Source organism: Mauremys reevesii, linkage group 12 (assembly GCF_016161935.1).
Source record: "Mauremys reevesii isolate NIE-2019 linkage group 12, ASM1616193v1, whole genome shotgun sequence".
In the NCBI taxonomy this organism is placed as follows: Eukaryota; Metazoa; Chordata; order Testudines; family Geoemydidae; genus Mauremys; species Mauremys reevesii.
The window spans coordinates 14,197,550-14,221,362 of record NC_052634.1 but is presented as its reverse complement, the minus strand read 5'-3'; the positions used below and the strand labels follow the sequence as shown (position 1 = coordinate 14,221,362).

General features: G+C 49.1%; 1 protein-coding gene across 11 annotated transcripts in view; it reads right to left on the bottom strand.

Annotated features, from left to right (window-relative positions):
- ETS1 (ETS proto-oncogene 1, transcription factor) overlaps positions 1-23,813 on the bottom strand; it is a 121,452-nt gene that overhangs the window by 22,164 nt on the left and 75,475 nt on the right. For 9 of the 11 annotated variants that reach the window (XM_039496405.1, XM_039496406.1, XM_039496409.1 and 6 more), the window contains 5 exons: positions 12,718-12,837; positions 11,676-11,876; positions 5,448-5,525; positions 4,541-4,789; positions 253-513 (listed from right to left, as the gene is read on the bottom strand). In XM_039496405.1, the coding sequence (XP_039352339.1) occupies positions 253-513; positions 4,541-4,789; positions 5,448-5,525; positions 11,676-11,876; positions 12,718-12,837 (909 nt within the window). The remainder of the gene's footprint in view (positions 1-252; positions 514-4,540; positions 4,790-5,447; positions 5,526-11,675; positions 11,877-12,717; positions 12,838-23,813) is intronic. The other 2 variants (XM_039496412.1, XM_039496416.1) reach the window with 2 other exon arrangements.

The window sequence follows — 23,813 nt, the reverse complement described above, 5'->3', positions numbered from 1 at the left end:
GCTAGGACTGGTGTGCTGGAGGCCACTCGAAGGGACCCATTCATCTCTCCCCCTATAAACCCCGCTCCACTCAGTCAGGGCTGACACCCATAAATGAGGGGGGATGGTTTGCTCATGGCAACTGTCCTGCGCATCAAGGCTTCCAGTCTCCAAGTCAGCCAATCTCACCCCTTTCACCAGCCCCAGATTCGCTTCTGACTGGAACCCAAGAGCCGTCTCGGAAAGGCTCTGCCCTGGGGCAGGTGACCCTACCTGTGTAGCCAGCGAGGGCAGCAGCAGGAATGACTGGCTTGTCCTTGTTCATGTCGGCCCGGTCTCGAACATAGTCCTTGAAGGTGCCTTTGGGCTTGTGGTTGGGCAGCGCCGCGGGGTAGTCCTCAGAATCAAAGCTGTCGTAGGAGGGGACGCGCTGAAGGCTCTGGAAGGACGACTGGCTGTTCCAGGACTGCGTCAGGCGGTCACAGCTATCGTAGCTCTCTATGCTCTCGAAGGAGTCCTGGCCCCCTAGTTTACCTGGCAAGCAGAAGGGAGAATGAGAATCGCCCGGCCTGCAAGGAGGCAATTTAAATGAGATGCACAAATCAAGGTCAGGAGAAGGACAACGCCCCAGGTGTGCACTCCATCTGCCAGCCAGGCAGACGGCAGAAGGAACCACAACCCTGCTAACTACCTTCAGCTCCAAGCCAGACAAGACACTGCTGTTCCAGTGCACCCTTCACCTCAGAGAAAACGTTAATCAAGCACTGACATCCATGAGCCTGGTGTATATTCACTGTCCCCATGTTACAGAGCAGGGCAATCTGAGGCACACAGACGTGAAAGGACTCGCTCCAGGTCACAGAGAGCTAGTCACTTGTAGAGTGTCAGGAAAAGAACCCAGGAATCCAGACTCCGAGCCTCCACCCCAGATGCAGAGAAATACCCTGAACTGTATTTGTGGCCACCTAAATTTGACCCGCCTTCTGAAAGGGGATTGCTCTGGGGCTTGAAGAGAAATACACCACTGAACTGGGCGGGCAGGACCACATGTTCCAAAGACAGGTGTGGAAGCTACAGCCCCAATGCAAAGGAAAATCCTAGATCCACACCTGCAGGATCTGGGTTTGAATCTCCTGACCTGAGCCCATCTCTACTGATCATTTGTACAGCACCATAGGCCTGCGTGACACTTTACAAAGCCCTGGAGAGCTTACATACAAGCAGGTACATTCATAGTGTGAATTAGACAGTTGCACATTCCAAGTGGCGTAAGCAGAGGTACGATTCATGCCCCGTGCAGAACGCTAGCACAAGGTCCTGCTAAGCTTCATTCTCAGTTTCTTTGCTACAAGACTCTATTGCCACGTTTTATTGCAGGAAATCATAACAGAAGCTCGTAGCACCCTAATGCCCCCAAGCAGCAGTAAACCAGGGGGCGGGGCGGAGATGTGGGTTGAGTATTCAAGCAACTATTTTTTTCTCCTCCACTAAGGTGCTCACATCTGGGCTACATTTATGCTACTGATTGTTTTCTATACAGAGAGCAATATATTAGGGGCTAGATCCTCAGCCAGAGTAAAGCAGAGAGCTCTGCTGAATTCAATGCAGCTATGTTGATTTACACCAGCTAAGGATTAGGTTCTCTGTATTTAAAAAACAAAGTGCAGGGGGCTACAAAGGGACCCCAAAATAGCCTTCAATTGCACTCTCTGGGTTCCCTTACTCTGCCTGTTGCTCAACCTCTTTACTGACAAGCTAAGAACGTAACAGGATCATTCAAGTTCATTAATTTCCCAAACTAGGCTAAAAACAGCTGCTGGGATTGTGTAAGAGCTCCTGAAGAAATTTCCACTGGCTGAGCTGCCTGCGGCTCAGACCCAGATAGTAAATCTCACAGGGGAAAGGAGGGCGGAATGGAGCTGGCACGCTCGCCCAAATATTTGTTGTGTTCTAGTTTAAACAGCTCTTGCAGCAAGAAAAGCTTAACTAATGTGGGTGTGAAAGCCTATTGACATTTTCTTCAATGGCTAATGGGCTGAGTTTTGGGACATTAGCTCCCATTCATCCTAATGGCGTGTTGACTCTGAAGCCTAATGACAATAAGCTAATTGTCAATATTAACTATTTAACTTCTGTCTTGAAGGATTTTAAATTTGAGGTTCCAGCTCAGGTCCATCTCTAATTTACATTATTTTACTACAGGTGACGCAGGTAATGATGCCTATAATTCAGATTGGCCAACACTTTCTATTTATAATTTCCTGTTTTCAGTTGCTTAGAACTTGCCAAATTTCATGCATTTGGACTGAAAATGTCCAGACCTCAAGCTGATATATTTTAGGGGGAGAAAATTTCAGCAAAAATGATTCGGCATTTTCTCAGAACAAGGTTAGAGAAAAAGTGCTTTGCCCATGTTAAAAAATTCATCCTACCATTTTGTTGAGAAGGATTTTCACATAGATGACAAAAGGCCTGACCTCCCTGCCAAATTTCAAATTCCAAACTCCATGCTTTGGCAGGGAGGTCAGGCCTTTTGTCATCTATGTGAAAATCCACCCCCATTAGGTCAAGTTACGAGCCTTTGAAAAAAAAATCCTAGTTTGCACATGCTCAATAGAGACCTGTAGTTTGGCAGCTAAATTCTCCAAAGAGTCTATCTGCCCTGAGCATGCGAAGATGGGGAAAAAGTCTGTGATCATGTAATGCATATGCACAAAGGAGCCAAGTTCAGGTTGCACGGGTAGCCTTAATTCTGGCATTCCGTAGCTTTTAGGGGCTTGAATTTGCAACCTTAACACTCTTCTAATGTTGTTTTTGTATGAAGCTTATAACAATAAACTTGGGGGGCTGGATACCCATTTATACCAAGTCCCCTTTTACACCACTCTGGCAGGATTTAAGAGACCTTATCCCTAATATATTTACACCAACATGAGGGTGCATTTATGCTATCAGAGCAGGATTTAGTGTCAACCAGAATCCGGACCACTGTGTTTCTTCAATCACAAATGAAATGTTAAGGGGCTCACTGATAGAGGCCTCTCTCTCTGATCCTCTTGCCCTAGCACAAGGTTGAGAGGCTGTTATGTCAGAAGAACGCCCTTTCTTTGAGGCTTGTGGGGCTGGTAGGCCGGTATAAGATTGAGTCATGATAGTGAAAGTCTTTCAATAAGAATTAGCAAGATGCCTGCTTTTAAAGTTCAAGAGAAGAGAAGGAACCAAATTAGAAGCTGATCTGCAAAAACAGTCCTTGCAAAAGGGCTTGCCTAAAATTGCAACACAGCTGCCCCTTGGCTCGCCACATCTGCCTAATTTGCCTGTGTTATATAAATGTTTAACCAGCAGAAGTCGTTTTTAAAAAAAAAAAAGCCCTCCCCAACAACCTTTCCCCAGCTTGGAAATTAAAAAAAAGAAAAGAAGAAGAGAATGAAAATAGCCCTGTTAGTGTAACATACATGTGATTCCAATGAGTGGGGGCATGATGCTGGGATTGGCAAAGCAGCTTGATTTTTCACAAACATCCAACCCATGGCATTTTTCAGTTCTTGTTCCACATTAAAAAATTAAACAGATGTAACATTGAGCATCAAGACCGACTCATATCGACACTGGCATTCTGATAAGTATTGAGAGATACCTGGGTTCTGCTCAGTGTGCGATCTCTGGCAGGTCACGTTGCTGCTGTGTGCCTCAGTTTCTCCATCTGTAAAATCGGGATAATGATCCCCTCCTTTGCAAATGGCTTTGTGCTTTATGGATGACACCCACTCCTTGCATAGGACTTATGAGCCAGATCCTCAGCTGGTGTAAATCAGTGTAGCTGCTTTGACTTCAGTGAAGCCAAGTCCACTCAGACAAAGCACAGGATCTGGTTCTGTGTTTGGAGTTAAGTAATGTTACCCTAAAAAGGCATTTGGTCTTGGTGTTTAGGGCACAGGAGTTCCGGGTTCTATTCCTGGCTCTGCTATTGACCTCACGTTGAACTGAGACAAGCCAGTATCCTTCTCTCGGACTCAGTTAACCCACCTCTAAAATGGGGATAACAACACTCACCTCACACTGGAGCAGTGAAGTTCAATTCATTGGGCCAGATTCTCAGCTAGTGTAAACTGCAGTAGTGCCATTGAAATCAAAGGGGAGGCAGTGCTACCTAGCGGATAGAGGACTGGACTGGAACTCCAGAAGACCTAGATTCCATTCCTGGCCCTGCCGCTGGCCTGATGGGTGACTTAGGGAAAGTCACCTCACCGCTCTGTGCCTCAGTTTCCCCAGCCGTAAAATGATATGGGCCTCCTTTGTAAAGCGCTTTGAGATCTACTATTCATTATTATTATTTTACACCTGCTGAGGCTTTGGGACATTATATGTAAGTGCATCCAGACCCTTGGCTAACACACTGTGGAACTAGTTATGGGGCACTGATGGCTTCTTTGCCTCCTGAAAAGGAACATCCAGGGTAGAGGGAACCCTCGTGCGTGTACAGGGGAAGTGAAGGAAACACCCAGGGTGCAGGGAGGCAGTGGAAAACCAAGCAGAGACTTTGGAGACTCCAGGCCCTTACCTCGACTGGTGCGCCCCATGCACATGTTATCTGGTGTTACAACTTCCTGCTTGATCGTGAAGTAGTCTGTCTGCAGGGAGTCCGTCTGGACAGGGTCACGCAGGATGACCGACGGGTAGTCATTCTCGTACTTGAGGGAGAAGAGCTCCTCTGAGCTGATCGGATGGAGGGTCTGGTAGGACTCTGTGATAAAGCTGGGCTCAGAGAACTCTGACGGAGGCACGCACTGTGCATGCTCAATGCCATAACCTGCAGGTGGAACAATTGGGTGTGTTAATGTTAGCTATTGACCAAAAAGACAATGACTCAAAGCTAAACAGACCACTGCTGTTTCTACCTCTCATCTCCTTCAGAAATGCTAAGAACCACAACTCTACCCAAAATCAGTGGGAGGGGCAGATGATCTGAAAGTCAGGTCCTAAGGGTTTCAGATTCATTGCCCAAAATCCAGGCAACAAAAAGCAGAAACCACTTCTAAAAATGTAGGCTGAAGTCTTTGGACTGATGAAGTGATGTCTGTCTGAGACTGCAGACTGTCTGAAGCAACAGCTCGAAAGTGTGCACTTCTCCTGGTCATCCTCGGTGAATGTTAACTCTGAAGCCTAATGATGACCCCCAACATTCACTATCTTTCTGATTATCAAAGGACACAAGACAGAAGCGGGATAATCATACTATGAAATCTGCACATTCTGCCATGACTGGGGCAGTAATTTGTCAGCACACAAATCAAGTGGGGCTCAGAAAACTGAGAAAAGAGATAACCCTAGAACAACTATCACTTTTCTAACCACTTCCAGCTATTTTAGATAGGCTAGTGGCCAGCTCACTGTAAGCCAGGTGCAATCATGTTGGACTATTTGGAGGAAAAGAGGAGCAGCTTTGGGGAAAAGGGGCTCAGACTTACTAATGAAGTAGTCCGATGTATAGCGGGATTCTGGGTATGCGGGGTTCACTCCGTTAGCTGAGTATGGCTTTATCTCATCTAAAAGAAGAAAGGGAAGTTAAAGAAACAAGCTCATAGGAATCTCACCTTTGCTGAAACTCTCAGTTATATATGGAGGTCAGAATTTCCAAAAGCATTCAGGTTCCATTTAACCTGGGATTTTCAAAGGATCAGAAGCAAGTTAGGTGTCCAAATCCCTTTGAACTGAGTGCCTAATTCCCTTTGATTCTTTGGAAAAACCTAGCTGTAGGCCCCAATGAGTAGCCTGATTTTTGAGAGGGCTGAAGGGGGTTCCGATCTCAGCTGGAAGCTCTAGGCACTATTGAAAATGTTATTAATTACTTGGTGAAAGCCCGTGCAGTTGTACAGGTGATATGGATCAAGTGTAAAAGAGCTGAAGACTGAACCTGTTGATATTCAGAACAAAAAGAGCTTTCAACCAGGCTTCACGCTGGCTCAACATTCTAAGCTTCAGAGTGACAATCATGTCGTTTTGCTATATGGATTATTATTATATTTTAATTGTTTTGTTTCCATTCATTTTGGCTCCTTTTCATTCTTTTTCATTTAAAAAAAAAAAAAAAAAAAAAAAAAAGGCCAAACAGGTACATATTGTCCCAGAAAAAATTTCCTCACTTTTCAACCAGCTTTAGTTGTGTGTGTATGCCTAAAACACACCTGTGTTTTGGGCATACATCCCTCTGCTGCTCCTGCCCTGCTCATGTGCAAAGGAAAAAGTGCAAGGCACAGAAGACGCTGTTCCTACATTCATTAGACCTTGCTGCAAAGCCACCAACTTACTCCTACTGAATACTCTTCGGCGTGTGTAAGGTAAGCACCTCAAAGTTACAAACACCAGAGTCACGAACTGACCGTCAACCACACACCTCATTTGGAAACAGAAGTTCGCAATCAGGCAGCAGCAGAGACAAAACAAAAGACCGAAAAAAAGAGCAAATATAGTACAGTACTGTGTTAAAGGTAAACTCCTAAAACAATTAAAGGAAAGCAGCATTTTTCTTCTGCAGAGTAAAGTTTCAAAGCTGTAGTAAATCAATGTCCAGTTGCAAACTTTTGAAAGAACAATCATAATGGTTTGTTCAGAGTTACAAACAGTTCAGAGTTAAGAACAACCTTCATTCCCAAGGGGTTCGGAACTCGGAGGTTCTACTCTATGTACAGCACCTAGCACAATGGGGCCTGATCTTGGAAATTAATTAATAATAACTGTACACTCATACACATCTCATTTCACCCCTTTCCATCCATCACATCAGTGCTTTCCCATGCGGGAGCTGATTTTGTCTTCCCAGTTTGGAAGCAGCACAGTGTCTGCTTTGGCTTTTGTTGTTCCCACCTCGCTCATTGCAGGAGCAGCTGCAGAGCGCCCAGCGCCTGGACAGACACGGGGTAATGGGACATTACAAAGGGCAACAAAACTAAAAGCACAAATTGCTCTGCCTGTGTTTATTTCTGCTGAGGCTGGAGAAAAACTAACCAAAGATAATGCACGTTCACTCGAAGAAGGCTAATTTTGGCCTCCTCTCCTGGGATTGCAGGGTGGAAAATAGTCTCAAACAAAGGAAGGTTTTGTGGAGAGAGACCTAATCCCGAGTGCACTTTTCCCCTCCCCATGGAGTCTGCCAAGCGGCAGGGTGGGTGACCACAGGGAAAGGGTGGGACTAGGTTAAAAAGGGCAACTTTCAGCTAGGTTTACAGTCATGCAGAGGGCACTGATGGCTGCTGGTAAATGGGAGTTATTTTAGGAAGAAATCTGGAAAAATATGACTGCAAACACCCAAATACATGAAGGAAAAATCGCCCAGCTGCTGCCATTTTTATACCTTGCGCAGCCTGTGGTAGGTGAGTCACTCACTCTGAAAGAGCTAACAGGAGAGGCATGTTAATAAGAGGGATCGGGAGGTTGTCATGTGTCCTCATGCGACCTAATGCTTCTGGGTGGTTTAGTGAAGTGAAGCTACATGCTTTGGGTCTCACAAACACAGCCCCGGCCCTGCTCCCGCTGACGAGAATGGCCAGCTACTCTTGGGAACAAAGAGCTGATGATTAAGACACTAGATTAAGGTTCAAGAAACGTTCGCTCAATTCCCAGCTTGGCCAATGCACAATGGTTAATTTGCTCCATCGCTCCGTGCCTCAATTTCCCATCTGTAAAACACGGATAGAAAAATCTGTCTTGTCCATTTACATTTTAAAACCTAGCAGAGATTTTGTGTTTGTACAGCACCTAGCACAATGGAGCCCTGATTTGGGGCAGAGCTTCTGGGTGGTATTATAATGTGAATAATAAGGATCCTTCCCATTGACTATATTAGGAGCAGGAGCAGGCCCTGTCTTCCCAGTTTGGAAGTCACAAGGTTTCTGCCCTTTTTATTATTCAGAAGTACTTTTCAGCCAAGGATCACAGAGTGATTTACAAACATTGCCCTGGGCCTCTGAGAGGCATGCAGACAACCGTGTTTTACAGACAGAGACTGAGGCATGCAGGCTGTAAGTGATTTGCACAAGGTGACACAGCATGTGTGGAGAACAGATGGAAATAGAACCCAGGCATCCTGAGTCCCAGTCCCTCGCCCAGAGGATAACATGGACAGAACTGCATCTTTATTCTTGCCCTCACACTCTTGCAGGAGAAACAGCCAGTGCTGAATCTAGGGCCTGGCCTGTAAAAAGGCTTTTAGTTTTCTTCTAAGGGCATCTATCTACCTAGGTAATTACATGACCTTCAGTACCGCAGAGTCTGAGCACCTACACATATAGTAGATTTAATGTCACAAACTCCCCCCGCCCCATGAGGTAAGAAAGCATTCTCCATATTTTACAGCTGGGGAAACTGAGGCATAGAATGCCATATCCTCAAAGGTATTTAGGCACCTAGCTCCCACTGAAATCAATTCCCAGGTACAGACTCCGTTGGGGATGTCACTTCGGCCCAGATGCTCAAAGGGAAATTAATGGGAGTTAGACACTTAAATACCTTTTAGGATCTCAGCCCAAGTGACTTGCCCCAGGGAGTTGGTAGAAGAGCTGAGAATTGAAACCACATCTCCTAAGTACCGAGTGCCTTAACCACAAGACCATCCCGCTACCCTGGGTGACTTTACCAAGCGCGCAATAAAAACTAACGGAAAAAGAAAAGAACTGAAAAGATGCTGGAGCCAAACAAGGAGCAGAAAAAACACAGGCTGCTGCAGCAACCATGCACACCCATGTTTACCTTTGCAAACCACTGGTGACAGTAAAATTAGCAATCAGTAATTAACCTCCGTTTGACAATGCATTTCTTGGACGGCACAGAATCCCCCTCCTCTCCAAGCCACCGAAGTCGGATTACTGGCAAAGGCAGGCGGTGGATGCAATGGATATGGATATGTAATGCAATGGGAGCTTGGGCTCCGGAACAGCCCTAGGAAGAACTAGATGCTGTATCACGGGGTCGAGAGTGGGCTACCGTGTGTTTTAATTTGCTCAGCGCCCCTGCATTTTCTGGGCCCTTCGCCATGTGTTAGCAATTCCTTGGTAGCGCAGTAGGGAGAATGCAGCAAGGTGGTCTCAAGATCTCCACTGATTCAAACTGGGGCAGCTGCTCCTTTAAATTCTCAGTGAAGGAGAAGTATCTTCACGGTGTCTTAAAACCCACCATCTTCCCACTTGCTCCAGACTTTTAGTCCCCATTCAGCAAAGCAATTCAGCACATGCCAGATCCAACGCCCATTCCACTGACTTCGGTGGGCCATAAATCTTGGGGAAATTAATGAGATTACAGCAGATGCTTAAAGTCAAGCATGTGCTTTAGTACTTTGCTGAATTGGATGTGCCTGCTGCCACTATTTGTGTCTCAATTACACAGCCCAGGCTCCTCATCAGCGATTTAGGTAGCTCTGTCCCTCCAAGATAGCGGATCAGACACTTTGCATTTCTATAGCACTCTCCCCTCTGGAGATAGTTTATGAAAATCAAGATCCACAAAAGGTGGTATGCATGGATAGACAGAGATCACTTCACCCACCCGCTCTGAAATGCGGCCACCTCTGGTGTGGAACACAACTGCTGTTTAACCACACCCAAGGAACAAAGAAAAATAGTTTCCAATTGCGACTGGAAAGTTTGGGTGTGATTCAAAAGTGTTGGCCTCCCTTCTCTCATTGAAGTCAATGATTAAAATTCCCAGTGGAACCAGTTAGGCCAAGGGTGAATGCCTTGGGAAAAAAAAACCTCTTTCATTTCTAGGAATGCAGAATGTCCCTGCCTTGCCCTGGAATTCAGCCAAGAAGCTGGTGTTAACACCCTTCCTCTTTCAAAGAGTGCCAGGAGCTCTTCACTGACCACAACTGGCCAGGACCCTCTGCTTTATGTTTTATCGGAAAAACGACATCTCCCGCAGCACCCAGTGCCGACTTGGGTATGTCTCCATTTGAGCAGGGCGGTGTGGTTCCCAGTGTGCACACACGTACCCAGGCTAGAGCCTAAAATCAGCCATGCAGCCACAGCGGCACGGGCCACGGCGCAGGCTACCCATCTGAGTATGTACCAGGGGTCCAGCAGGATTGTACTCAGGGCGACTAACGTGAACCCTGCCCGTGCTGCCATGGACACGCTGCTATTTTTAGGCACTCAGTCGAGCTGAGCTAGTCTGGGTATGTGCATACGAGCTGGGAATCACCCCTCCCCACTCAAAGGTAGACAGACTCTCAGAGGAAAGGGCATCAGCTGCATAGGGTTGCCAAGTTTCTAATCGCACAAAACCGAACACCCTGCCCCTTCTCAAGGCCCCGCCCCTTCTCCGAGGCCCCGCCCCTGCTCGCTCCATCCCCCCCCACTCTCACTCACTTTAACTGGGCTGGGGTGGGGGGTTGGGATGTGGGAGGGGGCCTGAGACCTACGGCTGGGGGTGCGGGCTCTGGGGTGAGCTGGGGATGAGGGGTCTGGGAGAGGGCTCTGGGATAGGGCAGGGAGTTGGGGGGCTGGGGAGACATGGGCTCTGGACTGGGGGTGTGGGCTCTGGGTGGGACCAAAAATGAGGGGTTCAGGGTGCCGGAGAGGGCTCCGGGCTGGGGCAGGGTGTTGGGGTGCAGGGGTTTGAAGACTCTGGCTGAGGGGTGTGGGCTCTGGATTGGGGCCAGGGATGAGGGGTTTGGAGTGAAGGAGGGGGATCCAGGCTGGGAGTTGGGGTCCAGGGGTCGGTGAACTCTGGGGTGGGGCTGGGGATGAGGGGTTTGGAGTGAAGGAGGGGATCTCAGAGCTGGGGCAGGGTGTTGGGGTGCAGAGGTTTGAGGACTCTGGCTGGGGGGTGGGCTCTGGGGTGGAGCTGGGGCTGAGGGGGGTGGGGAGCAGGAGGGGGATCCAGGCGGGGAGTTGGGGTCCAGGGATCGGTGAGCTCTGGGATGGGGCTGGGGATGAGGGGTTTGGGGTGCAGGAGGGGGATCCAGGCTGGGAGTTGGGGTCCAGGGATCGGTGAGCTCTGGGGTGGGGCTGAGGATGAGGGGTTTGGGGTGCAGGAAGGGGCTCAGAGCTGGGGCAGGGTGTTGGGGTATTGTGGGGGTGCAAACTCTGGGAGGAAGTTTGGGTGTGGGAGGGGACACCGGGCTGGGGGAGGGGGTTGGGGTGCAGGAGGGGGTCCAGAGTGCGGGGTCCCGGCGGCACTTACCGTGGCTCCCAGGAAGTGGCCGGCAGGTCCCACGTGCTGCCCTCACACCCGCAGGCACTGTCCCCGCAGCTCCCATTGGTCACAGTTCCCAGCCAGTGGTAGCTGCGGAGTCGGCACTCAAGGCAGGGGCAGATCACTGAGCCTCTCTGGTCGCTCATGCACCTAGGGGCTGCAAGGACCTGGTGACCACTTCTGGGAGCCATGCGGCGGTAGGGAAGGCAGGGATCCCGCCATAGCCCTGGGCCCCCGGCGACCAGACTTGGCAACCCTAGCTGCATAGAACCATAAACACCACTTCCGGCGACAGCTGTATGTTCCTAAGAGGTCTCCCATCCAAATACTAGATTCTGTTTAGCCGAAAAGTCTGGAGGCATCACTGTGCCAGAGGTTGGTAAATTACTGAATCCTACTGCATTCAGACCCGAAGCCGGGCTCTCGAAGGGCCTGAGATTCAGTTTGCCTCTTTAATACATGCATCCAAGGCCCCTTGGGGTAGCCCATGTGGTGACCCACTCAGTTACCTTTCTGTAGGATCTCCAGATGTTCCCAGAGAATATCTCCCACGAAGTCAGGCGCTAGCTCGAGGAAGCAGTCCTTGCCCAGAGCGCAGAGGGCAGCCCCATTCATGCAGAACTTCTGGAAATCCACATCCTTCAGACTGAACTCATTCACAGCCCACATCACCCAGTCCCGTACATGAGTCTCCGTCCACTGCTGGGGGTCTGCACCAAGGGGTCACGGGAGACAGCCATTAATAGGACTTCTCAGGAAGTTAATAGTCAGGGATCTACAGTGGTCACTTCACCCGCCCTCTGAAATGCAGCTGCTTCTAGTGTGGAACACAGCAGCCGTTCAATCACCATGTGTTACAGACACACCATATCAGTGGGTACCAAAATATCAGCAATCCCTACAACTATACAAACTGGGGCAGTGCCCCACAGATCCCACCTTTGGGTTGCCGTAAGTATAACGTACAATGGTGGGGAACATCATCAGCTTAGCTTCATCCTGTAGGGACGAGTGTTACTTTTGTCTGCCACTGCAGAGCCTCTCTCTGCTCCTAACCCTGGCTTGAAACAAAGTTTATAACAGCCCATGTTCTCCCTGTGGGAATCAGTCTTCCAGTATCATTTTTTTTTCATTCAAACCACAAGCACCCTGCAGGTTCTGCCAAAGGACACCTGACACTTCTGCCCATAGTAAAAATTAAAGGAGCTGAAAATCTCCCATGACACAATAGTCAGAGGTAGAGGATCCCTGTGCTGCCTGGAGAGGGAACATAATTAAAGGCGTATTGCTCACTGCGGCAGATGAGAGCAAAGATTGTCTCAGCTTCTGAATGGGGTGGACAGAGATCACATAGGTCAATCTGTCAAGCAACGGAGGAAGATATCACCTGTGTATTCCTCCAGCCAGAGAAGCCAGGGTCGAGGTGATGGCAAGAGAGATGGAATGGAAAGGAGCAAGAGGTTTGGAGAAGAGGATATTTCAGATGAAGAAATGCCTCGTGGTTTTGCCCGTTGCACAGGGCTCTGCCCATTGGGCACTACTGTGCCATACCTTTGGGGATTCCCAGTCGCTGTTGCTCTTTCGTGAAGCCGCTGAAGGTGGCCTTCAGCGCCTGGGACATCATTTCTTTACTGCTCGGGGTTAGCAAAGGCACATCTGCACATTCCATATCTGAAAGAAGCAGAGGAAGAGACAAATAAACAAACTCACCGAATCTCATGCCCCACTAAGGCAGAGGATCACGGCGTTTGGAGCCACAGGAATTATACATCCAGAACTGAATCAGAAAAATAAGTGAGCCTAACAACGTGAACTGAAACCGCCTCCCAGCTGCCTTACAACTTCACCCACAAACTCCCCAGCAGGATAGCATGTGACAACGTATCACATCAATGCAGCACAGGTTGGAAGTGGTAGTTTTAACCTGGGGTCATGCCACTGTTTCAAGGATGTTCTTGGGTAAGGGACACTGCTGGGATAAAAACAATGGGCCTGATTCTCTTTTCAGTTATCCTGGTGTAAATCAGGAGTCTCTCCTTCACTGATGTCAATGGAGTTATACCAATGCAAAAGCACGGAATGATACTGACTTCCTTTGCGAAGTGCTGTGAGATCTGCTGGTGAAAAGCGCTAGGCAAGAGCTAGGTTTATTATTATTAAGATGGGGAAAGTCAGACCTTAGTGTTTTTTAAACAGAAAACCACAAATCTATTATCGACACTATAATTACACCTTAAAATCGTTTACTACACATGATTTTTAAAAGGCCTCTAGGGTCTGCTCCAGAGCCCATTGAAATGAATGCAAAGACGCCCATTGACTTCACTCAGCTTTGGGAAGTTCTTTCAGGGCCTGATCTTGAAAGATGCTGAGTGCCAGCACACCCCATTGAAGTCAGCAGAAACGGTAGGTTTCCCACATGAATAGTCCTATTGATTACAACCAGATTATTCAGATCCTTAAAAGAGACACACGTGCGTCGGTGCTTTGCTGGACTGGGGTCTTTACATAGTACTGGAACGTTCTGATGTGGTGTAGCTGAGCTAGAATTCCATTGGCGCAGATGCAAAGGGGAATCTCTAGGCTGACAGACACAGACACGCCCACTCCGGCTCTCTGATTTACGGGGTTTATGTAGTATAACATCACTCCACAAGGTCTAAGGGCTGGCCGTGATTGAGCCATCACAGAATGAGCTGCTGGCTACCATACAACCAAAGCGTTTCACAGACATCAATCAGTTAAGCCTCACAAGCCCCCTGTGGAACCCGGTAGCATGAAAAAGGGAAAAACAGAGTTGGCTGAACACTTCAAAGTGCCCCAAAAGGTTTTGATTAGGTGAAACCTGAAGGGTGTGGGGGAGGAAAGGGGGAGGGGAGTATTACTTCCCCTGAGTTGATTTGCCCCATGCCCAGTGCTGGATTCCCAGCCATAGAGCCTAGGGAAAAAGAGGGAGAGGAAGAGATGGAAGCACAGGGAATCTTAGAAAAAGTCCCTTTGTAACAAGATGCAGCGTGACGAAAACCCAGCAGAAAAGCCATTCAAGGAAGGAGGCGAACAAAGAGCTGGAAAATCCCGAATTAACACAGAGTTACATAACGCACGATCCATACAGTGAAGCAATTGCTGAGTCAGTCACTGAGCAATGCATGGCCACCCCCACCAGAGCCAATGATGTCAGCCCAGAAATTTGGACCTTGAGTAAATCCTGGTGAGGAGCATTTATATGGCAAGAACCACTTCGGTTTTCAGGGCAGCTGCAATAAAATATAGATACACCTCTACCCCAACATAACACTGTCCTCGGGAGCCAAAAAAATCTTACAGCATTATAGGTGAAACCGCGTTATATCGAACTTGCTTTGATCCACCGGATCCCCGCCCCTCTGGAGCACTGCTTTACCGCGTTATATCCAAATTTGTGTTATATTGGGTCGCATTATGTCGGGGTACAGGTGTATATATATTTGTTCAAAAATCCCTATCCTCCCAATTAGAGATCTGACCCTTGAAGTGCTCATTTTTCAAACTCACTTTTGAAATATAATGTTACTGCAGAAGAAAGACGTCATAAAAAAAATTGTCACCAAGCCTTTAACCCTGCTGTAGCACTGTAGGTCTCAAAGCACTTTATGGAGGCAGGTAGATTTTACAAATGGGGAAATTGAGGTACAGAGCGGTAACATGACTTGCTTAAAGTCGGTGGCAGATCCGGGAGTTCATCCAAATGTTTTTGTTTGAATGACAAAAAGCTTTTCAATAAAAGGGAAATTTTCACTGCAAAAAATTCCATTTCTGTCCAAAAAAAAAAAAAAACCACCTGATTTTTTTTTAAATGAATTTCTGGCTCTGGTTGCCAAAAACTAAAAATGTTAGCTCTCATTGAAATCCCAGCCAGCTCTATTGAGGCCATGTCTACACTACCACTTATGTCAGCAAAACTTATGTCGACACAAGTTACACCGACCTAAGCACCAGTGTGGACAGTGCTATAACGGTATAGCTTCTCCCACCAACATAGCTACCACCATAGGCGCTGATTTCTACTTGCCCCCTCTGCCCCCGGCCCCACCCAGACTCCACCGCCCCTGCACCGTCCCCCATTCCAACCCCTTCCCAAAGTCCCCGCCCCAACTCCGCCCCCTCCCTGCCCCAGCCCCGCCGCTTCCCCTGAGCACACCATGTTCTGCTCCTCCTCCCTCCCTCCCAGAGCTTGCTATGCCGCCAAACAGCTGTTTGGTGGCGGCAAGCTCTCGGAGGTAGGTGGAGGTGGAGGAGCGGGGACACGGTGCACTCAGGGGAGAGGGTCAAGGCGGGGCGGGGAGGGGAGCTTGGCTGCCGGTGGGTGCAGTGCACCCACTAATTTTTCCCCATGAGTGCTCCAGCCCCAGAGCGTCCACAGATTCAGCGCCTATGGCTACTGCCGCTCATTGGAGGTGGATTAATTAAGTCGATGGGAGAGCTCTCTCCCATCAGGTTAGAGCAACTACACTAGAGACCTTACAGCAGTGCAGCTGCAGCTGTGCCTGTCCTGTAGCCATAGGCCTTATTACCCTTTCAAAACGTGTGTGTGAATTTAGGCCCCAGGTCAGCAATGCACTTGGCTTTCAGCATGTGCTGAAGTCCCCCTGACTTCCATGGGAGCTAAGCATGCGCTAAGTGCTGTGTCAAACCAGGATCTCAAGGCTAGTGAAAGGCCTAGACCAGGGGTTCTCAAACTGGGGGGGGACCCCTCAGGGGGTCACGAGGTTACTACATGGGGGGTCGTGAGCTGTCAGCCTCCACTCCAAACCCTGCTTTGCCTCCAGCATTTATAATGGTGTTAAATATATAAAAGTGTTTTTAATGTATAAGGAGGGGGTCGCACTCAGAGGCTTAGGGTGACCAGATGTCCCAATTTTATAGGGACAGTCCTGATTTTTGGGTCTTTTTCTTATATAGGCTCCTATTACCCCACACCACCACCCCCTGTCCTGGTTTTTCACACTTGCTGTCTGGTCACCCTAGGCCTGCTGTGTGAAAGGAGTCAGCAGGACAAAAGTCTGAGAACCCCTGGTCTAGACGGCTCTGCAGACCTGAAGTCCCCAATTCATCCACAGAGCAGATGCAGCCCAGCATCAGCCAAGCAAGCTTCCTGCTCCATTCCTGACCTGCAGGGACCCTTTCGAGGGCAGATAGGGGAACTCAGCCCTCGTGGTTAATTCAGTCTTTGGTCCCTCTGCAGAGACTGCCCAAGGAGAGCCAGTTGTGGTGCTGGGTGTTTTTGGAATACAGACAGTAAGAACTTGTCTGAATGCTGGAAACTCATTTCACACAGGCCAGTCATTGGGCGGTAACAACCTCCAGTCCTCAAAGAGTTGGGCTGGATTTCAACTGGTGACCTACGCACTGAAAGGTTCTGAATACTCCAGACTGCCAACCACCCATCTTTGACTGAGACTTTAATAACTAACAATAAAAGCATGTCCACAGAAATATATCCAGGGGCCGCATTATCATAAAATTGTGCCCGCTATATTTGCATGCTCAAATCCCCATCTCTGCATGCACAAATCAATCAACTTCACAAGTGCCTTGCTACAGTATTTGCACATGCAGGAGGATTTGCACATGGAGATGGGCACAGGCATTTTTTTTTTTTACAGGAACTATTTAAAGGGCTGATACTTCAATGGGATCCTCTAGTGCAGACACTCTGTGCTTACGGGGAAGCCCTTTGAACTCCACAGAGGTCCATATTAGCAGATCCTATTGCAGGTTGAGGGCTGAAGAGCCACCTTTGAGCCCACAGCCCTGCATAGAGATTGGATCTGCCCACGACCCACATATTCAGCTGTGCTGTTCAGAGCGGGGACACAAACTCCACATCCCTTTCCTGGATTCAGACACACAGCTTGGTCTAAGCGCAGTCCCATTACACACCAAACCAAACTGTTTCACTGTCTCCACCCTTGCACCTTCTGCCTTTTGTCACCACGTGCACGATGGGCAGCTGGCTCTAATAGAAGAGTCAGAGATGCTAAATCAAATCTCTTGCTTTTTAACGCCCTTCCCTATGAATCACTCCAACCAGTCACCCTGCCACACATCTATTGGGAATGACAGAATTCCATGCTTAGGTAGCTTTTCTCACACACACACACTCTCTCTCTCTCTCTCTCTCTCTATTCAAAATTCATGGCCTGATTCTCCGCTCACTCATGCCACGGTGTAAATCAAGGAGTTACTTTGATAGGAGATAGGAGAATCAGGACCTTAGAAAACAACAGAGTCAAATGCTGCATTCAGTTATTTACTGGGTTTATTAGAGAAGGTTTGAAGGAATGAGCAGGAACCCTAGATATCTCTACTATCCATCTTCTGCTTGGAGATCATACTGAGTGAAAACGGATCAATGCACCTTTCCCTGCTTTATCATGTTACTTTTTAAGGCTTTGCTTTCTGTACTCTGCGGTTACAGGGACCACACAGGCATACATTGTCCCCCGCCTTTAGCAGGCTGGTTACACTGCAGCTCATTGCGCTCTCTCTCTGTATGAGAGGATGATTCAGGATTAACCTAAGAAAACGTCTCTAGCCTTGTTTCCCACTGAGTCAACCACGTAAACATGTGCAAGGCAGAACTCTTTAGGCAACGTACCGGGAGGAGGAGGGGACGTTTAAATGTGCAAAATTGTGAAACTGTTTGTAAATATTGCCACCATTTTATTACCGGCAAATTAGCATCTTCAAAGTTGTTTATATGTGGGGTCCCCAGCCCCCTAATTCCCTATGAACATTTTGCACAAAGGAAGCTTGGTAAATTTGAGACCCGGCTCATTGCCATTTGAGGAAAAAGTGGGCCCATTTTCAAGCTAAAGCAAGAAAAACAGAAATTTGCAATGTTTCTTGGCGATTTTTTTATTTTATTTTGGTATGAAACTAGAAATTTAAGGTTTTGAAACAAAGTACAAAACCTTAAATTTCCAAATTTGTTGTTTCAAATATGTGGCGCTGGTTTCTTTGTTGGAGAGTATACTTTAGACTCACAGTATGTTCTGACATGTTCTATTGTATTTTTTCCTATTGGATCTGTAGCTATGAGCGAAACAAATTCTCTTTAGAACTTTAGACATTAGGGCCCGGATCCTCCAAAAAACACACACAGGCCTCACAGTGGTAATTGCACTGAGTGCAGTGGGAATGGTGCCGGGTGAAGTTACACACATGCATAAGCCTTGGCAGGACTGAGACATCCACTTGCAAGCTAGTCCCAGACAGCTGATTTGGAGGCTTTTTTGGAGAAGAAACCCCTCTCTCTCTCTCAGCTCTGCCTCCCTGGGTTGTGAGATACTTAAATTAGACCCATCAATGTATTTGTTTGTCCCTTTAAACCAGTCTGTATTTCCCCAAAGTGCAGAGCGGGCTTGATTTTCCTCTCACAGGCACGGATGTAACCCCACTGAACTCAGAGCAGTTACTCCTGATGTACACCAGGGTACGTAAGAGAAAAATCAAGCCCTAGTGTTCTGTCTCCGATCGATCTCAGTGCAGTGTCACGGGTGCTGTGGGTTTGGAGCAGGTGCCCAAAGGTCAGAGGGAAGAAGAACATTTATAGCAAAGACGGATGAGGCTAAAGTCTGCTGGTTCAATTTTCATTGCCCCTTTAAACTTGCTTTCCAAGACCCAACCTGAGCCAAATAGTATGTGCTCCTCTATGTACTTCCCCTGTCTTCAACACATACATACACAAAGCCACAACAAGGGCTTGGAAAGGATTTCTCTATGGACAGGGGGTGTTACACCAGGTCAGACTCATTTGTTTCTCCTAAGCTTCTCTTGGAATTTTCAGCATCATTGAAAAGCACCAGAAACCAGACTAGAGTAGTGATCTGCGTGCTGGTCAGGAGATTAGGCGTTCTAATCCCAGCACTGACTCACTACATGGCTTCATACCAGTTACTAAGGTCTTGTCTGAGCTGGGATAAGTGTGTTGTTCTGCACGGGTGCTACCAATAATGGGCCACCCCTCATTCCTTAAGACACAGCTCCGCTGCGATGCCTATAAGAAACTAGCTCATTTAGAACAGCCAGCTTGACAAGGAAGTCAGGAATCTGGGCACACGGGAACAATGTGTTTGGTATGTCTGTACAGCACCTAGCACAGTGGGATCCTGATCCTGTATGGGGCCCTCTGGGCATTACCGGGTAACCCACACACCTCTTGGGTGTGGTGTTCTGTCCCATCTAGTGGCACTGAGACCACTCAGAGAGATAAAATGAGTCTGCTCTACAGCCTTAGCTAACAGCCAGGTGGCTTTCAGCTCATGCGGTAGGAGGCTCATACACTAAACTCCAGAAGTCCCAGGTTCAATCCCGCCCGCTGACAACCAGCGTCTGTCAGCGTTACAACTGCACTAAAGATATTTAACGAAAGCAGAAGCTGTCAGGCAGACAGGGCCGAGGGGATTTTACCACCATGCCCACTCTACAACTTCTACTGTAGCTACCAATGCTGGAGCTGTACTGCTGGCAAAATACACTTCATCCTGCTCCTGCTGAAATCAATGACAAAACTCTCCTTGACGTCTAAGGTATAGGATCAGCATCACGACAGACAAGGTTGCATGGCCTGATTTCAAACGGCCAATGAGAGTTGTTGCTCTGAAAATCAGGCCGTTTTCTTCTGTGACTTAGCTGCTCCATGTGTGAAAAGGGGATCGGTAATGTTTAAGCACCTCACATGGGTGGTTATGAGGACTGATTCATGAAGCCAAGGTTTTCCCAAGTAACAAGGGCCCAGCTTCAGGCTATTTAAATGGGCCTGATTTTCAGAAAGGGCCAAGCCCGTGCCCTCCGCCAATCCAGTCTCTTTCAGGCATCTCAGGATGGGCTCCCTCAATCACCAGCTACTGGAAAAACTTGCCCCGACTGGAGATCCTGGGACAAAACAGCAACAGTTACATGGACCCCATCAAAATCCAGAGGCAGCTTTTATTACCACCAATTATCTGTATGGCGGTAGCACCTAAGAGACCCCACCAGGGACCGTTGGGTGCTGTACATTGTTGATTAGGTGTATTACAGTAGCACTAGGAACCCAGTCATGCACCAGGACCCCATTGTGCGGTACATACACAAAACAAAAAGACAGAGGGTCTGATTTTTCAGATGCCTGACGCCCACTGAAACCAACAAGCATTAGGCATCTAAATACCTTTTCCAAAAGCAGGGCTGGAGAGATTAAGACAGCAAACGAGCAAAGAGGCAGGGTGTCCCAGAGTTCACCCCCCCCAGCTACGAGCACACGTTGTCCCGAACCAGCTTTGCATTCATAAACTATTTATTCACGTCCTTTTTTTTAAAGTTTGAAAACTTACAAACTTTAAGGAATTTGACCTCAAAATGCAAGTGCCTTTAGCTGATGCCAAGGCGCTAGCATCTGGTTGCTTAAGCAAAAATAAATAACATTTAGGCTGTGTAGGGAGAGCAGAGTCATTTTTTATCCCAAGCTTCCACACCACGGAGTCAGTGCCCCTGGAAAACTCCCATTAGCAGCTCATTTTCTTTCCCACCGAAAGCACCAGTGTGTCCTTGTCCAGCCCCTGCTACTTTACACAGTAGCCTGCACATAAATGGGTGTCCGGTGGGCCAGAGTGGAGCTAGCTGACCTGGCCACCCCTGCGCCTGGCCCTCCTGTCCTTCCTCTGATGGATGGATGCAGAGGTCAGGAACCAGCGCACTGTTAGCTCAGGTAAAAGCAAAATGCCTCCTGCCCCCACTCTGAGGCCCCCTCGCGCTCCCCGGCTAATCAAGCAAGATGCCTGGGATTCTGCTGCATGGTTATCAGGCAGAAGGCTGAGAGCTTCCTCGGTCAGGGCAATGCCCTCTGCTCCACAGGGATCGGCAGTACAAGCTCATGACACCAGGATGCCCCGTAGTACAAGCTGTTTGGCTTGACTCAGCGGAGTGGAGGCCCTGTTCCTCCAGCTTTGACAGCAAAGCCGGTCCCTGCCCCGAGGGGCTTAGGGTGCGTTGGGGCGACATGAGGAAGGCAGGAGGGCCGAGAAGCCCAGCGCAGAGAGGACGCAGAGGGGGTCGCGGCTGCTGACACGATGCAGAAGGTGTGAGCCATGAGGCGGGAACTGGAGAACTTGGGAGCAGGCGCTGGCTGAGAGGACTGTGGGGGAGCCATGGAAAGGAACAGGGACATGGATGGCATTGAGACTGGCATCCAACTCACCCTGCGAGGAGAGAAAGGGCCGGCCGGGGAGGGCAAAGAGGAACAGCCACGAGGCAGAAGGGAAAGGATGGATTCCCACCAGAGGATTAGCACCTCACTCCTCGAAGGACAAAGACAAACAGCTCTGGGGGCAGAGGGGTTGCACAACCCCGAACTAGCTGCAACGCTGGTCTGTGCTCTGCAGACAGCACCTCCGACACCCTGCGTGCAGTCTGCTCCAGAACAGACTGTAGGGCGGTAATGAGGAATCTACTCATCCTAGGCACCTTGGATCACCCCAGCCTGCTGGGGGCTCTCGTAAAGGCCCTTCTCCCCTCTTTCCAATGAGCCCTAAGCCACACTCCCTGCTGGGTTTGCCAAACTCCCCTCCCACTTATGGGCAGACTCACTCTCCATCAACCTGCTTTCACCTGCCAGCCAGCTGGGAGTCGTGGAGGCTTTGCCCCCAGAGCTTTCCACACCCCTGTTGCTCAGCTGTCCATCCCCTTGCTGGTTCCCCTCATGGGGGGAGAGGAGCAGAAGGTAGATCACAGGCAGGGAGCGGGGGCGGATCTTGCTAAGGAGAGGTGGGGGCCGCCAAAACTCAGTGAAAGCAGGGACCGGTTCAGGTGGCCTAAACCCAAGACTCAGCCAAGGTTCTCTGAAGTGTCTGCTGAGGCCACTTGGGTGTGGGGTTCACGTAGGCCCAAACCCTTGCACAGCTTCACATGAAGGACAGGCAAAGCTGAGTCCCTTTGTGACCTGGAAGAGCTGAGTTTCCAAGGGCTCTGGATGGAGCAAGCCCTGCCTGGACCATGTATCTGGCCTGACACCCAGAAAGGACTTTCACAGCAGCTGTAGAGTCGCAGGCGGGCACATGCGCACAGAAGCGCCTGCGAGAAGGGGCCTCCACACCGAAATCCAGTGATTTACCCGCCTCGCACATGCTTCCAATGAGGCCTTGCCCATGGCAGGGGAGCAGGAAAAACAAACGAAGGCAGCTGGTAATTCGGCAGCAAGAGCCGGGACCTGCCAGATGGCTGATCTGGTAAACGCTTCCCCAAATTCAGCCTGGCACCTCACAGCTGGAGCTATTTTTAATGCATGGTTGTTAATTTTTTTCCCCTCCCTCCCTCCTTAAAGTGTCCAGAAGCCAAGATGCACACAGAGGAACAGGGCAGAAGGAATCTGGACAAGGCTGCTCTAAGAGGACAAAGCCCACTAGCTGGCCAGGTGCAGAGTTTACAAGCTCACCCCCGAGACAGACACGGGGAGATCCTAGACCTCTTCCCCATCGGATGAGCTGCACCAGGCAAAATCCTAATCTGGATGTTTGTTCCCATTCATACAAGTTTGAGAGTGGAAAATCATGGTCAGAGATGGTCCCTAAAACTGCAGGAGATGTATGCTTTGAGCACCTCCCAGCACTGGTAGTGAAAAGGTCTTCTCCGCATCTCCTGCCACCAGAAACAGTCTTGCTGTCTGTTGTTGCAGCTCTCTAAAGGGGAATAATTCATGGACTCAGTTCATCTCTGGGCTGCTTGGAAGTTGCTTGAAATTACCCTTGCCTTATACACCAAAATACTGCAACACACCAGCTCAGTGGGATCGGGGGGCGGGGGCGATCCAGAGAGGGAGACGGAAGGACCCCAGACCTTCAAACCGGAACGACAGAGCTCGGAGGCTGCACACTTCTGTCAGGGCTAAAACAGAAGGACCCTCTCCATGTCCTCCCCCACAGGAGTCCATGGTAGCGTGCTTCTCCCCGCAGTCTGAGCCTTGCACCCGCGGCACCCCAGCTTGTCCCAGAACGGCCTGCTCTTTCCTACGTGCCCTGCTCTGGGTGCGGGAGGAGGGCAGGAACGCCTGGGCAAATAACCCCAGCTGAGCCCCTGTTTATTTAGGCAGGATCAGGCAAAATTTGTCTGCACTTCTTAACTGTTTTCACAAGTGCAGCCTCTCGCTCCCACGCAGGAAGCAGGCGCTGAGCCAGCCCATTCCAATTAGGGCCCCTTCACGCACCCAGCCTAGAGAGCTCCAAAATGGGGGGGCTGGAGGAAGAGGATGAAGCTTGGGAGAAGGACAGCAGAAAGGAAAAGGAGCAGAGGATGTGGATGGAGAGGAAGGAATGGGGATGGATGGATGGAGACAGGGGGAGAGTGGGTAGAGGAATGAGGCTGGGAGACACAGTGGAGAGGACCAAGCAGGCCAGGAGAAAGGGAGTGAAGGCGTGCTGGACAGCAGAGGTTTGGATCCCATCTTGGTAGCGATTATTCAGAAACTGTCCTTCTTCCGGGAAAGGAAGAAAGGGGACAGACATTAGCTCTTTCCATTCAAATTAAATAATTTTGGGGGGAGGTAGGGATGAGAAAAGTCGGGGGGGAGGGATTAAGGCTTTTTCCCAAACAGGGAAAAATAAATATTCTGTGTCGGAGATGAAAGCCGG